The 15,219-nt window shown below is 40.0% G+C and overlaps 2 protein-coding genes and 1 pseudogene across 2 annotated transcripts in view; all 3 read right to left on the reverse strand.

Annotated features, from left to right (window-relative positions):
* Positions 1–1,390: 1,390 nt before the first annotated feature.
* LOC122665862 lies at positions 1,391–3,284 on the reverse strand (annotated as a pseudogene).
* Positions 3,285–5,233: 1,949 nt separating this feature from the next.
* On the reverse strand, positions 5,234–5,885 carry LOC122664669. Its single transcript, XM_043860601.1, has 2 exons — positions 5,839–5,885; positions 5,234–5,796 (listed from the first exon to the last, which is right to left on the reverse strand). Exon 2 carries the CDS (start codon positions 5,773–5,775, stop codon positions 5,290–5,292), a length of 486 nt encoding a protein of 161 aa, XP_043716536.1. The 5' UTR covers positions 5,776–5,796; positions 5,839–5,885; the 3' UTR covers positions 5,234–5,289.
* Positions 5,886–6,848: 963 nt separating this feature from the next.
* The window catches only part of LOC122663843 (transcription initiation factor TFIID subunit 1), a 99,017-nt gene continuing 90,646 nt past the window's right edge, over positions 6,849–15,219 (reverse strand). The window contains exons 19-21 of the mRNA XM_043859491.1: positions 9,349–9,417; positions 8,243–9,265; positions 6,849–7,384 (exon numbers count right to left, since the gene is read on the reverse strand). Of these exons, the coding sequence (XP_043715426.1) occupies positions 7,022–7,384; positions 8,243–9,265; positions 9,349–9,417 (1,455 nt within the window). The 3' untranslated portion in view covers positions 6,849–7,021. The remainder of the gene's footprint in view (positions 7,385–8,242; positions 9,266–9,348; positions 9,418–15,219) is intronic.

Here is a 15,219-nt window from a genome sequence, read left to right on the forward strand (position 1 = left end):
ATTGTCATGCATATATTTCGAGGACACATGTGAAATGATGGTATTTACTCTTATTGAAAAAAATATGTATAATAATAAAAGGACAAAAAATATATATATAAAATTACAAATTATTTGACATCTCTCATAAGAAAATCTCTTTATTAAATTTAGATTCTCTTCTTAATTACCAGAGCACACAGATAAGGGTTGCAACTTGGGCAAGCCCATAGGAAATCTGGCCTCAAACTTGAACCATACTGGGCCAGCCCTGGGTTTGTGGGCCTTATTGAAAACTCATCAAATGCTCAACCCAGCCCGGCCGAAGTTGATACCTTCTCTCCACTGCACATCCTTACTTGTTTCCCATTTATCTGCTACAGTTCCATAACAACTAAATGGTTAAACATTTAGACTACAAGCACAACAATGTACAAAAGGATAGGAACTTCAACTCAGTCAATAACCTTATTTGCAGATAGCTTGAGTGAAGAAGGATAGAGGAATTTCTTGATTCCAATGGCAATGGCATTAATCAACAACTTATCGGAGCTACATAATTGAATCCGAAAGATAGAGTACACGGCAACCCCATTCGGCCATATCGGGAGTCAATATATTGAAAAGGAACACCATCTTATACCACGACGGTTCGGTGATAGATTTCTTTCCGTGACAAATCCCTTCGCTGATGGCCTTCGCGCACTTCTTTGTACTCTCAACTGGAAAAGCCCTCAAAAGTGTCTGTTCAACATCCATATATTTCCAAATTGATTATCAAACCATGTTAGATTTTTTACAATAGACTTGAGTATGTCCAAATCGGTCGATACCAACCAATACACATCGATACGGTCATTAAAAGCCCATGTGACTATCAAAGTAATCAAACTATGATTTTGTTTTTGAGATCTGAGGTTGAAGGAGATTTTACATAAAAAAAAGATATTTAATAGTAAAAGGTAGGTTTAAGAAAAACTTGATTTTTGTGTTTAAATCATGGTTGTTAATTTAATTTAATTTTATTATAAATTGATAGATTTAAGTAAACTAAGTTAGTTGATACATCAAAGTATCAAACTTGATCATTTGCAACGATTTCTACTCAAATCAATGAAAGTCTCTTGTCTCATTTCACATTGTTCTATTTTTTAGTATTTATGTATGATACATGTTATATGTTGCTTATTTATATTGTTTTTTTTTTTTTTAAGTTCTCTTCAGATTGCCTTTTCCCACATTAAAAATAAAAAAATAAAACAATAAAAAAATAAAAAAAAGGAGAAAAAGAAGAAGAGAAGAAGGAATGGAAAGCGCATCTTACATCAGTGCAGTCTTGATTTGCTTCATCTGTGCCTTTGTGGACATATATTTACCTTGGGTGATTTCTGAACCTGCAAACCCTAGAGTGTCATATATGCACTATCGTGATCGAAACCTCTGGTCCCAATTCGATCCTCAATGTGTCATAAAAGTTTATTAATGCTGCCTTGGTTGCCTACATGCTGCAAAACACTAAGTTTCTGTTATTAAGCAAGGAAATTAATAAAGATCCATTACATAAGTACGATTACAATAAGAGAGAAAGAAAGCTAACTCGTGTTGTGCCTGATTGTGTACCTGCGCCCAGACACTGCCCAATGCGAAAAGACTGGTGCTACCTCCTGAAAAGGTGGAAAAGACAGGAGGTGGCGCTTATATGCCCAAGCACAGCACTGGGTATTGTTCCTTTGCCCTTATAATAATTAATAAGCATTTAAGGCAATTACACAATCATGATTACAAAATTTTATATATTAAAAAAAAAAAAAAACTGATTTTATTTTCTTTCACCTTACTACCAGACTTAGTCGAAGGTAATAATTGAGAAACAATAGAACAAAGATGAGATTTTCTTACTCCATAGATACTCATCCGTGGTGCGAAGATTGACCCGCTTATTGAAGCATATATTCACAATGATTTTGCCTCTGCTCCTTTTGAGGTGAGGAATTGCAAAATATGTTGGATAGATTGATCCCCAAAAATTAACATCATGCACTGAGATTCCAAGTTTTCTAAGGATGGACGTACTAATGTGTTAGTCATAATGTATGTTAGGTACTTAATCGATACGTCAAAAGCTTTAGAGCTGATGAATGACGTTAAATCAAGCCCTTTAGGCTCAGTCTAGTGCTCATACACTAGATCGAGTCACATTAGCTAGGCACATAACAATGTATCTTTAGAATACATATGCACCACAACATGCTTCTCAAAGCCTGGGTTGGGCTATGGTTGAGATTTCTAGGTGTAGGTGCATTGGGGGAAGATACACCCAGGGTTCCCTCTCTCTAATTTTTTGGGAGGAAGGGTCAAGGGGTTTCTTTTGGGAGTCACAAGCTAGATGAAGGTCTAGAATCCATAAAAATGTTTCTCCTTTTCATGAGAGAAAATGAACACTGATGAATAGGCACTAATCAGCCTAGAAATTGGGCAATTTGGATCCTCTATTGTCGAGCTGCCTGGCATGCAAGACCGTGCTGCCTAGACACGGTGCTACGTGCAATGATTGTCTTACCCCTACCCGAGTGCCTTGCCCGAGTGGGGGTAAGGCGGTCATTGCACATAGCACCGTGTTTGGGCAGCACGGTCCTGCCGGGCACGTAGCTCAGCAGTAGAGGATCTGGATCCAAAATTGGGTAAATTTCAGGTTACAAACATTGGAAGTGGGTTAGTCACCCAACCACAGACCCTTTTCGAGGTGCCAAAATTCAGTGTCTACACCAAACCCGAGGTTAGACTACACTAAAGCTAGGCTGAGGCTTTGAATTAGAAATTATTCTATTTTTTGTGTAAATTAAAAATAACATAAAATGACAAAAACAAACAGGTACATGGGAGGACGAAAGTTTCATACTACTCTCTTCAATGAATCTACCACACCTCAAATTTAAGAGATTTGCAACATTGGCTACTTCTTCGAATGCACAGAAGCTCCACAACCCGGCATTGCAGACCAGATGATCCACTAGCAAAACAGAAATTTCATAAATCAAAACACACTAAATTTACACACAGGATATCAATTAATATGCCATAAATTAAAGGCAAGTGTTTCTTTTCTTCGGTGGAGAACTTACATCTCCCAAAGTGTTTAACTGCATGCTTCAGCAATGAAGCTCTTGCACTCAATCAACTTTGGATACATCTGCAGGAACAACCAAGACATCAGGGGAGCCAAGCTGACCAGCCTTCTTTGCCACCTCCTTAAGCTTGTTTTCTCTTCTTGCAACAAGTACTAGATACGCTCATTCCTTCGCGTAAATCAATTTTTTTAAGGTCAGGTAATTGTAATCAAAGTTTTTTTTTGGTTAAATTTTTATATTAAGGGAGGGCAGCAAAAGATATTATTAAGAAAACATTGAACGAGAGTGTCTACGAGAGCCACCACACTTTAGACGACAAACGAAACCTAAATGCACCCGTGGCCAGAAAATGGGCTTCCCTATTAAGGGAATGGGGAACCTACAAAAATCATATCTAACTTGCCAAAATTGAGACAAAAGTTGAAGAACACAATTAATTAGAATGATTTTGTACAAAATATTGAGCATTTGCATGGACTGGTTACCTCGCCAATACCGGACGATGCGCCGGTGATGAGAACTACTTTGCCTTTTGCATTCTCTTTATTGAAGGATCTTAAAATGGAATGGATGAGCTTGAAGATTAAGAGGAAAGGGAGGGGAGTTTTTAACCTCTGCTGTTCGTTGCCCGAACAGCACAGTGCTATCCCCTCACATGGGGCGCGAAATGAGAATTATCAGAGGTACACCAAGTTCAACACCCTCTGAATTGAGTCCATTGGATCAGCAGCAGTAAAAGGCTGTAACCCCTATCTTTCACGCCATCATATTGTGAACTTAATAATCATATCTAAGTTAGTTGGAACTAATTCACGCGATTGTTATGACCATAAAAATATGGCTGCCTAGCATGCCAGTCTAGGTGGGAATCAAACCAATTAAAATTCAATGAGGTTTTGGTTCATCCCACACGTACACGTCATCATGGATGGATATCTCGTTAGATCGGGTGCAGAACCGGGTTGATCTTCTCATTCTCACTTCTAAGATAAAACCACTTCAATCACTAATGGGCACCCAAAAATGATTACGATACAGATTATCTAAAGGTAAATAGTCAATAGCCCAGAGAAGATAGAGAGCAGAGAACAGAAACATTTGTCTGTCGTCCGACGTGGCTCTGAAGCATATGGTTTCTATCATTTCTTTTTCAATGGTGAGCCTAGTGAACGAGTAGGTAAAATTATAAGAGGGTGTAAAGCTGTGGCTATACGTAGTTGCATGGAAATTGAAGGTGAGTACTTGGAAGTACTTGAGAAGATCTACCGGAAACCAGTTATTCCGGTAGGGTTACTTCCACCGGATGGATCTACCAGAGAGAATAGATTATTATGGTGAGGAGTGGAGTAAAACCTTTAAATAAATGGCTTCATGAAAAACAAAAAACCCTAAGTCTGTTGTATTTGAAGGGTTTGGAAGTGCATGTAAATTAAGCAAAGATAAAGTTGATAAGATAGCTTATGGGCTTGAGCTTTCCAATCTACCATTTCCATGGTCATTGATCATCAAACATGAATCAACGCGATCTGAAATTACAGGCGAGGTCGAAATTTTACCGCCGAGTTCCGAGGTATGGTGTGCATGGGATGGGCTCATCAAGCTGAAATTCTAGGTCACCCTGCAATTGGAGGATCTTTGTTTCATGCAGGGTGGGGTTCTATTATAGAAAATCTACAATATGGTCATAGGCTAATTGTGTTACCCTTGGTTTTTGATCAAGGATTGAATACAAGGTTGTTGGTAGACAAAGGCTTGGCTGTTCAAGTTGAGGAAAATGAAGATGGGTCTTTTAGTAGGGATGGCATTGGTAAGTGTTTGAAGCAAGCCATGGTCTCAGAAGAAGGGAAGCAGATAGGCCTCAAAGCAGCAGAAGCTGCTAATGTTGTCAGCCATCCAAGCCTGCATCAAGAGCACTACATAGGTGGGTTTGTCCAGTATTTGAAGACTGGGGTTGCAAGACAAACTTGATCTTCCTTTCCATGGCCTTTTATAATTATTTCTACAATTATATTTTAGGCCGTTGATACATTCAAAACAATTTTACCTAAAAAGATATACATTTAAAACATACAAAAGTAGTATAATGAAAAACCCTAAGAAATCCCTCCCTAGTCCCAAGACGAGAGATATTTTACCAATTAACCACAAAGTCGTAACCCCATCCCACGACTTCGCTTCTGACTTAAGGTTTCTGAGCTTGAGGTCCAAGAATTCCATTAACCACAGAAGTCGCAACTAGAACACCAACGAATTCAGCCCCCGCAACCACTCCAGCCTGAGCGAAACCCCCAAAAGCAGCAGCTCCGATTTCTCCTTCCGCGGCTACAATCTCCATTTCTGCCCTTTCTATTCCTCTCTCCGCGGTCTCCAAGCCCTTCTCCGCTGTCTCAATTCCTTCCTTCAGAATCTCCTCTGCTTCTTCCTCCGCTTTCTTCAGTTTCTTCCTCAATCCGAACAGTGGAATGTCTTGTGCCATTGCCCTCATTTCCATACCCGTTATTGCCGCCGTTGATGCCGTAAGAAGAAATAGTAACCGTCTCCGCCCGCCGGAAATAACTGCATGGTTGTCGGATTTCGGCAGACGATTGGGAGAGGAAGCGATGCGATGCGCCGTCTGGGCACGTGGGAGCGAGCATGTACTGAGTAGAGCTGAGCCTGCTGTTGCCATTACTTCTGTGTGGGAGCAGAGCAGAGCACAGCACAGCAAAGCAGAGCAGAAAGGCTTAAAATAAAGGCTTATCTGATAAATGAATAGCGTGGCAATTGGAGACTGGCAGCATTGGTTGGTTTTGCTCGTCAGGAAGTTAAATTACGAAAATATCCTCAAGTTTTCTTATAATTGACAAATTTCTCTTTTAGGCTCCCCCAAAAAAACACACACAACATTTAACTCGCATTGAATTATTTTAGGTTTTTTCAACCAAAAAAAGAATTATTTTAGGTGTTTATTAAAAAATATATATATTTTAGGTTTGTCCCCGACTCTTTTACATCCTTTTATTTGATTCAAATCACTCATCTGAATTTGAGCATCTGTTGAACATGACAATGCCACCTCGAATGACACTCTTAACTTATCATGTATAGGGGTTATGTCTAACTCCACTAGAATATGATCATTCCTAGTCTTGCCAGACATCTATCTCAACATTCTCATCTTTGCCACATATAGTTTATCTATGCGAACCGATTACACTATACGTCAGTCACACTTCTCCACTTCAACCATCCTATTTTAATTCTTTGAGAAACACCATCTCCTATAATGCCTTCTTTATTGACGATAGAGCTCAAATATCTAAGTAATCAGTTTTAGGTGTCTCCTTATCATCAATAATGACCACCTTGTTAACCGTCATAACATGGCTAAAGTTGCACATCATTATCTTAATATCTTTTGATCTCCATAACTTCAATTGACATTAATCCCTACTTTTGTCTCATCCACCAACACAATATCATCAACAAACTTGCCCTCTAAAAGAACCAATCATACCAAGGCTTTACACATGAATGCAATGGGAATCGAATCCCCCAAGTTTTGGTGTATAACGGTTCAGCATTAAAAGTAAAAAATGAAACTTTCATCCCTCTTATCATGCTAGCATAATCTTTTAAAACAACAAAGCAAAATAGGGTTCAGAAACTTCAACGCTTTGGCTAAGTTAAACTAAAAGCAGTCTTCAGGAATCAACATACATAATTAAGCACCTATGAAACAAAATGCAGAGAAAGATGCATTGCGTAGAACGGCTGGCTAAAGAACTACTTAAATTATTTAAAGTGTTTTTCTATACAACAGAGTAAATTCAAGCCATTCATTTAGACCAACTCATAAGGCAAAACACCTATGATGGCTCAGTTGACTAGGAGAAGAATTCTTGCCACATATGTTACAATCATATCCCCTTTCTTCAGATGTCCCTCGATTCAATACCAGCTTCGGCTTCAGTCAAACGGGCATCGTGCTCAATCAACATGTAATCACAAAGCTCCAAGAGTTGATCTGCCAGGGGAGGAATGCCGGGGTTACGCCCATCATTGTATGCGTGAGCATTGAAGGTGATCTGCCACACATCATGCCTGAATTCCTCTCTGGTCTTGTACTCCATTTTCCTCACCTTCTCCCTAATGGTGGAGAGATCCATTGGGTGTTTGATGATGTCCAGGTAGTCAGGAGCTTCCTTCTTGGACACTGGTTTTAAGAAGAGATATGAAACCTCAAATGAATCTTTAAGGGAATCCACTATTTTTTCCAAGATGTTTGCCAAACCAACCTGCGCAACCACACAAGAATATTTTCATTCATTAAATGCATAGACATGATGAAATGAACAAGTAGACTGCAACGCCAAGGACAATTGGTTCACATTTGTAGTTGCTTAATGGAAATGCTAGGTGCAGTTATTCATTCTCATATTAGTCATCTAAAACCTTTTAGTACTGACCATAGCTCATTACTAGAGGACCTGAGAATATAAATCCAATACTTGCTTTTGGACACAATTGTTTACTATAATTTATTTTCAAAAACTTGAAGTGGAAAGATAACAAGAAAATATCCAAATCTTGTTAGCTTGGTAGGAATATTTAATGGATGATTTGGGGCTGCTGACGGCAAAAGGGTGGGATCACATAAGGCCCCATCTTGCCATAGCATGTGTTGGTTAGGGTTCCAATGACCCTAACAGGATTGGTATGCAGAAGAAAGTGGGCCCTTCCCCAGTTATCTCGTAAAATCTGTTAAGTCACTTCCATGCTTGGTGAGGACAGAGTGGGTCAGGGTTGACCCATATTAAATGGGTTCAGGTCCACCAAAACCAATCAGTTGCCGAACACATGAACAGAAGGTGCCAGTCCAGCCTGCTGGTAAAGACGATGGCTTGTTGCCAGGTCTTGGGATTGAGTCCCCCACTCCCACCTTCACCCTCCTCTCCTCTCTCTTAAATCCTCCCTAATTCCCCAAGTGAATGTACTGATATCACTTTCGCAAAAACCATTTGAAAAATTAAATAAATAAATAACACATGACCAGATTTAGTGGTGCTGTGAGCAGAGTTAAACTTTATGGATGTATGCACTATGCAAATAACAGGGATTTTTAACTTGGAATAAGGCAGGGCCAAAAAGGTTACCTCTCCACCTCTACGACGCTTTGTTTGCTGGGAATTTTCTGTAGCATATCTTCCCACCTCAACTGCAGGACGCCTCTTTGCAGCACGATCCCTTTCTGGCATTCTTCGGTCATTTCTGCTTGCTCTTGGTTCCTCTAAATACTCATCTCTCATCTCTGCTTTTTTCTTCTTTTTCTTATTTTTAGCTTTCTGCCGCTCCCTTTCTTCCCTCTCTCTCCGCTCAGCTTCTTCATTCCTCCTAATCTCAGCAAGTCTTTGTTGCTCTTCTTGCAACCTCCTTTCCTCATAAATCCTCATTGTCCTCCTCTCCTCTCTCATCTTCTCTGCATATCTCCTCTTCTCTTCCTCTTCCCAAAATCTTCTTTCTGCAACTTTTCTCTTTTCTGCCTCTTCTTCCAATTTCCTACTCACTTGCTTTCTTTGCTTCTCAAAGCTTGACAGTTTGATCATTTTCTTAGCCTTTCTATTTTCTTCACCAAGACTGTTGAAAAGTTCTTGCTTGATCAGGTTTGAATTTGAAATCCCCTTTGGCTGTTTAATTATAAGTTTCTTACGAGGTTGATCCTTGTCTGTCTCTGTCACTGAGCGTATCATAATCGAGGGCTTGTGAGGTTCAACCTGTACATCTTCAGGTTTTGTCTTGTTGGAAATTATTATTTTATTAATCTTGGTGACGGATTTAGTAACATTTTCAACATCGATATTGACATGCTTTTCAGAACTCTGTGCGCTCCCAGGAGTAGTTCTCTCAGGAAGCTTGTCGGCAGGGCCACATTTGAGCTTCAGTGGAAGGATTTTTGGTTTTGATACAAAATTTTCAATATTTTCTGGGGTTTCCACTAGAGAAACTTTTGTTGCACCTTTAGGTATTAATTTCTTAGTCACAGTTCTTGGCTGGGGCTGGGCAGAAGGATCTAGAAGGGTAGATTTTCCAGATGCTTTTTCCAAGTCTGAGCTTTCAACCTGCATATCTAAATCTTCTCCATACTTGGGACAGTTTTTGTTGGTCCTCATGTGTCCAAGCTGATGCATCACAAGGTAGATTGTCATTACAAAGAATATGGTAATATCATTTAATTTTATTATTTCGTAATTACTTCACCTACCTGGCCACATGCTCCACAGATGAAATTTTCTCTCACTGGTTTATCCGACGGTTTCTTTTCCTTAATAACCTGGTTTCAAACAGGACAAATTTTCAAAGTTAACAGGGAAAATAATCAACCAATACACAGCACATGCAAGGAAACGTTTAGATGAAAACTTTGTAATTTAATACACTTTTGTTACAGAACCAGAATCCTGTAATCAGACCTAAAGAAAACAGAAGAGAAGAAGAGAAGAGAAAGAGCTGCGATCCCAATGGGGGAGACAGCCTGCACTAGAAGTTAATTAATTCTATCGTGGCTGCTCCCCCTCTTTATATATTGATCATGAAATAAAAAAGGGACTAGTACAGAAATACCCCTGTACCTTAAACAAGAACAAATAACGACTATAGCAAACTAGAAAAAAGAATAATAAGGACAGAAGACAATTCTGCCCCTAATACTCGAAACTTCCAACAGTCCCCCTCAAGCTGGAGCATATATATCACCCATGCTCAGTTTGTTACAAGACATACGAAAAATAGGAGCAAACAAGGACTTAGTAAACATGTCCGCCAGTTAATCTGACAAAGATACAAAAGGAGTTTCGACCAGCTTCTTCAAGACGGCATCTCTAACAAAGTGACAATCCACTTCAATATGGTTAGTCCTCTCCTGGAAGACAGGGTTACTAGCAATATATGTGGCTGGTTGGTTGTCACAGTACATCTTCACAGGTGTTGGCATAGGAAAACCCATCTCAAGAAGCAAGGAACGAATCCACATTAATTCAGCAGTAGTATGCGCCATGGCTCTATACTTTGCTTCTGCATTAGACCTAGTAATGGTAGTTTGTTTCTTACTATGCCATGTAACCAGGTTACCCCCTAAAAGGTACAATGCTCTGTAGTAGAACGACGATCATTAGCCGAACCAGCCCAATTGGCATCAGAGTACGCCACCAACTCCATATGCTTATTATGACGATAAAAAGTTCTTTACCAGGAGCACCTTTCAAGTAACGAAGAATACGAACAGTAGCATTTTAATGTGCCCTCTGAGGAGATTGCATGTACTGACTGAGTACCCCAACAGCAAAGGATATGTCCGATCTTGTGACTGTCAGATAAATAAACTTCCCAATCAAGCTCCTACAAGAGTGCACATCCTTGAGAAGTTCACCATCATTAACTCAAAATTTTTTATGAGGATCCATAGGAACATCCACTGGTTTTGAAGCAAGCATACTAGTGTCCGATAGAAGATCTAACACGTACTTTCTTTGAGAGAAGCTGATCCCCTTTCTGTTTCTGATCACCTCAACACCCAGGAAATAATGAAGTTGGCCTAAATCCTCAATCTGAAAATGCTGCTGTAAATATGCCTTAACTTCTGCAACACCAACTTCATCATTGCCTATTACAATAATATCATCAACCTATACCACCAGGACAACCAACTTGTTACCACGACGACGAACAAAGACGGAATGATCAGAATTAGCATTGAGAGAATCCACATTTGGTCACAGTAGCATTGAACTTCTCGAACCAAGCTTGAGGAAATTGCTCAAGTCCGTAAATAGCTTTCTACAATCTGCACACACGACCACTATTCTCCCCCTGAGCAACATACCTTGGAGGTTGCTCCATATAAACCTCCACGAGTAAGTCACCATAGAAAAAAACGTTCTTAATACCCAGCTGAAACAAAGGCCAATCATAGTTAACAGCCATAGAAATAAGAACACGCACAGAATTTAACCGAGCAACAGGGGAGAACATCTCAAAGTAATCTACACCCTAAGTCTTGGTGTACCCTTTAGTAACCAGACAGGCTTTTAGCCATTCAACCGACCCATCAGAATGGTATTTGATAGTATAAACCCAACGACACTTTACCAAGTCCTTACCAGGGGGTAAATCCACCAACCTCCAGATGTTACGAACCAAAAGAGCATCAATTTCAACATCCATGGCAGCCTTGAATCCAAGTAGAGTAAGAGCATCAGTGTGAGTTATGGGGATAGGATTAGTAGATAAAGACAGAGCAACACCATGGACAAACGATGGAAGATGAGACAATGAAAAACCGATTAATGGGGTAGTGGGGTACACAACCAATGATTTTTTAGTACATGAGCGTGTACCTTTACGATGGGCAATGGGCAAATCATCATGTACGGGAGGACTAGGATCAGCACCAGAGGTTGACATCAATACAGGAGTGAAGGAGGCGGAACAGTAACTTCCGATATAGGCTGCCCCATCGTCTTCCTGTGTTGCCTGGTATAAACCTTGAAGGGGGGGGGGGTCAGGGATAGGTACTAGGGATGGTATGGGAGCTAGGTCAGACTCAGTCCACGTGTCCTCAGACAATGTGGGTTGGTTGGAAAAGTATGATGTGCTTTTAAAGAAGGTTACATCAGCACTAACAAAGTGCTTCTGGGTAGCAGGGTTATAGCAACGATAATCTTTCTAAGTACGAGAATAACCCAGAAAAATGCACTAAGTGGACCTAGGTGATAACTTATCACTGTGAGAATGTAAAATTGTGACCAAAGCACACACATACACACCCAAAAACCCGTGGAAGTAAGCTAAAAGTCAGTAAAGTAGGAAATAAAATAGAGAACGGGGACTTTTCGGCAAGAAGAGAGGATGGCATACGATTAATCAAATAGCAAGCAGTTAAAACACCGTTACACAAAAATTGCTTGGGAACATGCATATCTATCATAATGGCACGAGCCACCTCTAGTAAATGACAATTTTTACGTTCCGCTACTCCATTTTGTTATGGAGGATTGGAACAACTAGTCTGATGAATCATACCATTAGAGGAGCAACAATTAGAAATTTCAGTTTGAACATACTCCAAAGTATTGTCAGAACGAAAAAATTTGAAGGGTAAGCCAAATTGAGTCTTTATTTCATTGATACAAATTTTTAATATAGATAAAAACTCTAAACGATCCTTCAAGATATACAACCAAGTAAGACGAGATCGTCCACAAATGTGACAAAGTAACTAAAAACCATGCCTATTATTTACCTGACACTGGCCCCAAACATCAGAATGAACTAAGGGAAATAAATTAGGACTACGGGAGATGGTTCGAGAGGGAAAAGAAGCACGATGATGCTTTCCCAACTCACAACCCTCACACTCTAAGCTAACCGGCGCCTTAAACTGTGGAAACAAAAGTTTTAACCTAGTTAAAGACAAATGACCCAACCGACAATGCCACTGAAAGGCAGAAACCCCATCAACAGTTGTAGTAGCAGTGGAAGTAGTAAGGGCAACACTAGAAATGTAGTACAGTCCATCTTTTTCATGCCCTCCACCAATCGTCTTCCTCGTATGAAGTTCCTGAAAGACATTGTATGAGGGAAAAAAGGTTACTAAACACTTAAGAGACTTCGTTAACTGACTAATAGACAAGAGACTAACAGGAAATTTTGGAACATGCAACATAGAGGAGAGATTGAGAGATGAGTTGATGGAAACTGTACCTTGACCAATGACTGGTGTAGGGGTGCCATCAATAAGAATAACAGGTAAAGTTCGGAATTAGGGGAAAGAGAACTAAAAATGGAAGACTTTCCAATCATATAGGTAGAGGCACCTAAATCAACGATTCAGGGTGTAGAAGTAGTAAGGAAAGCCGGTGTACCTGCATGGGTCAAAGTAACAACAGAAGAAGATGCCCCAATGGATGTAGAAGTGGTCTAGCTGCTGAACCTCATCATAAAGATTGGAGGTAGAACCATCACTAGTAGGTGGACCAGACTTAGAAGTCATTGGGAGGCACTACATCAAAACCATCATCAGAGTAGGCATGATTGGCCAACTATTTGGCCCATTCGGGCTTTGCAATGCTTGGCCAACAACTATCAATGGTATGACTGGGCTTTCCACAATAGGAGCACTATCTAGGAGAACGATCACCTTGCTGTCCACCATTACTACGCCTCCCTAAACTACGACCTCCACATTATGTACGACCACGACCACAGCCAGCATTAAAGGCAGAGTTATCCTTAGATGAGGATTCAGACTTTGTAGGAGATCCCATGCGCTGCAGCCTGGAGAAAATATCATTCAAAGTAGGGACAGCCTCCCCAGCTAACAAGTGGCCCTTTACAGCCTTTAGAGTTGGGTTCAAACCAGCAAGGAAGAAAGACAGGTAGAATTCATTTCGTGGAGCCTTGAGTTTCTCAACATCAGTAGTAATGGGCTAAAATATATTCAGCTCCTCAACATACCCTTAAAGGTTCTGTAGTATTCTTGTAGAGATTTGTCCGATTGCCGAAAGGAGAACATCTTCTCATATAGGTCATATATACGAGTCATAATCTCTTCCTGAGAATACATCTCGAGGTCATCCCACACACCCTTGGCTGTGGTGTGAAGCATGACGTTGGCAGCCACATCTGGCTCCAAACTATTCCACAACCAGATCTAAAAAATGGCATTATCCTTGACCCACTCATTGTAGTCCTTAGAGTCAGAAGCAGGAGGGTCAGAAGTAATGTAACGCAACTTGTCTTTAGCAATAATATAAACTCGGACAGCTTGAGCCCATAGCAAGTAATGGAGCTGCCCTCCAATTTAATAGAAGTAATCTGAACATTAACTGTATCAGTGATAGACTTAACCTCAGCCATAGTTTAAAGAATTGCCAAAAAATTCAACCACAACAATAATCACCACCAGCAGCAAACTCGATACCAGACAGGGTATGGCAAAAACCCAAATTAGATGAAGAATAAAAAACTTCAGCAAAAACAGCAAAGAATGCAGGTAATGGATTCAAAAAAACAAATAAATAGTAACCAACAGAGGAGATCAATCAGGCAGCCAAAACAAAACCCAAAAACAAACCAACACATAATATCGATTGGTTAGGGTTTTTGAGATAGGCACCAAAATTGATTAACCTGTAATAAGAACTCCTCAATCTTCAGCAGGGTTACTAGGCAGCAGCAATAGGTAGAGTTGATCCACAAAGCATTAGGTAGTAGTCATCAACCAGCCAAGAACCATAGAGATCAATTGCATAGAACAGTCAGGATTTTCTTGAAATCGATTCCAGGGTTTTGAGAGGACAATCTTCAATCACCAGGCATGAGAACTGTGGTAGATAGATAGGTAACACTCCATGAATGAGATTAGAAGTGCTTACTTCATGGTAGAGGCAGCAATAGGTGGCTGCACACCACAGGAAGCAAAACCGAAAAGAAGACCAGCAGAGAGGGAAGAAGAACCAGGTCTGACTACAGAAGCTCTGATACCATGTTACAGAACCAGAACCCTGTAATCAGACCTAAAGAAAATAAAAGAGAAGAAAAAGAGCTGTGATCCCAATGGGGGAGACAGCCTGCGGTAGAAGTTAATTAATTCTATCATGGCTGCTCCCCCTGTTTATATATTAATCATGAAATAAAAAAGGGACAAGTACAGAAATACCCCTGTACCTTAAACAAGAACAAATAAGGACTAAAGCAAACTATAAAAACAAAAGATAAGGACAGAAGACAATTCTGCCCCTAATACTCGAAACTTCAACAATTTTAATGCAGACAGAGCAAAGGAAACAAGAAAGTGTTCCATTTTAATGTGGTTGGATGAGGAGAAATAAACTTATTCTATACACAACAGACACAGGTTTCATGATATTCAATGAAATCCCAATTTCTTTTCTCCTCATGCTTCAAACAAGCAGGAGCTATGTGCACAGAGAGACATTGGATGTGAGAGTCTACTGGTTGGTAGTAACAAATAAAGACAGCAAGGGAAAACCATAAAGAGTTAGAGAAGATACAGACCAGCTATTTGATACTTTCTTGGATAGCAAATAGACAATACACTGCAATCCTTGCTCCT

The sequence above is a fragment of the Telopea speciosissima genome, chromosome 6 (assembly GCF_018873765.1).
Source record: "Telopea speciosissima isolate NSW1024214 ecotype Mountain lineage chromosome 6, Tspe_v1, whole genome shotgun sequence".
In the NCBI taxonomy this organism is placed as follows: Eukaryota; Viridiplantae; Streptophyta; class Magnoliopsida; order Proteales; family Proteaceae; genus Telopea; species Telopea speciosissima.